The sequence below is a fragment of the Corvus brachyrhynchos genome, unplaced genomic scaffold, assembly GCF_000691975.1.
Source record: "Corvus brachyrhynchos isolate BGI_N302 unplaced genomic scaffold, ASM69197v1 scaffold692, whole genome shotgun sequence".
Lineage (NCBI taxonomy): Eukaryota > Metazoa > Chordata > Aves > Passeriformes > Corvidae > Corvus > Corvus brachyrhynchos.
In genome coordinates this window covers 6,631-6,869 of record NW_008236762.1, presented here as the reverse complement: position 1 = coordinate 6,869, position 239 = coordinate 6,631, and the positions used below count along the sequence as shown (strand labels likewise).

The window sequence follows — 239 nt, the reverse complement described above, 5'->3', positions numbered from 1 at the left end:
GTGGGATCAGCTGCTTGGACTTTTCCCGGCGGCAGGAGTAACCCACGAGCTGGCCAGGACCCTGGACATCCTGCCCACCCTGAGCGCCCTGGCCGGAGCTGCCCTTCCCAAGGTGGCCCTGGATGGCTTCGACCTGAGCCCGCTGCTCTTTGGCTCGGGGAAGGTGAGTTTGGAGCTGGGGGACAGATCCTTGGATCGGGGCAGATCCAGGGGCTGGCGGCTTTTGGCTCCTGCCGAGT

General features: G+C 65.7%; 1 protein-coding gene across 1 annotated transcript in view; it reads left to right on the top strand.

Moving 5' to 3' along the window:
• Nucleotides 1–239, top strand: part of ARSA (arylsulfatase A) — a 4,435-nt gene that overhangs the window by 2,583 nt on the left and 1,613 nt on the right. The window contains exon 6 of the mRNA XM_017727123.1: nucleotides 23–237. Coding sequence (XP_017582612.1) covers nucleotides 23–237 — 215 coding nt within the window. The remainder of the gene's footprint in view (nucleotides 1–22; nucleotides 238–239) is intronic.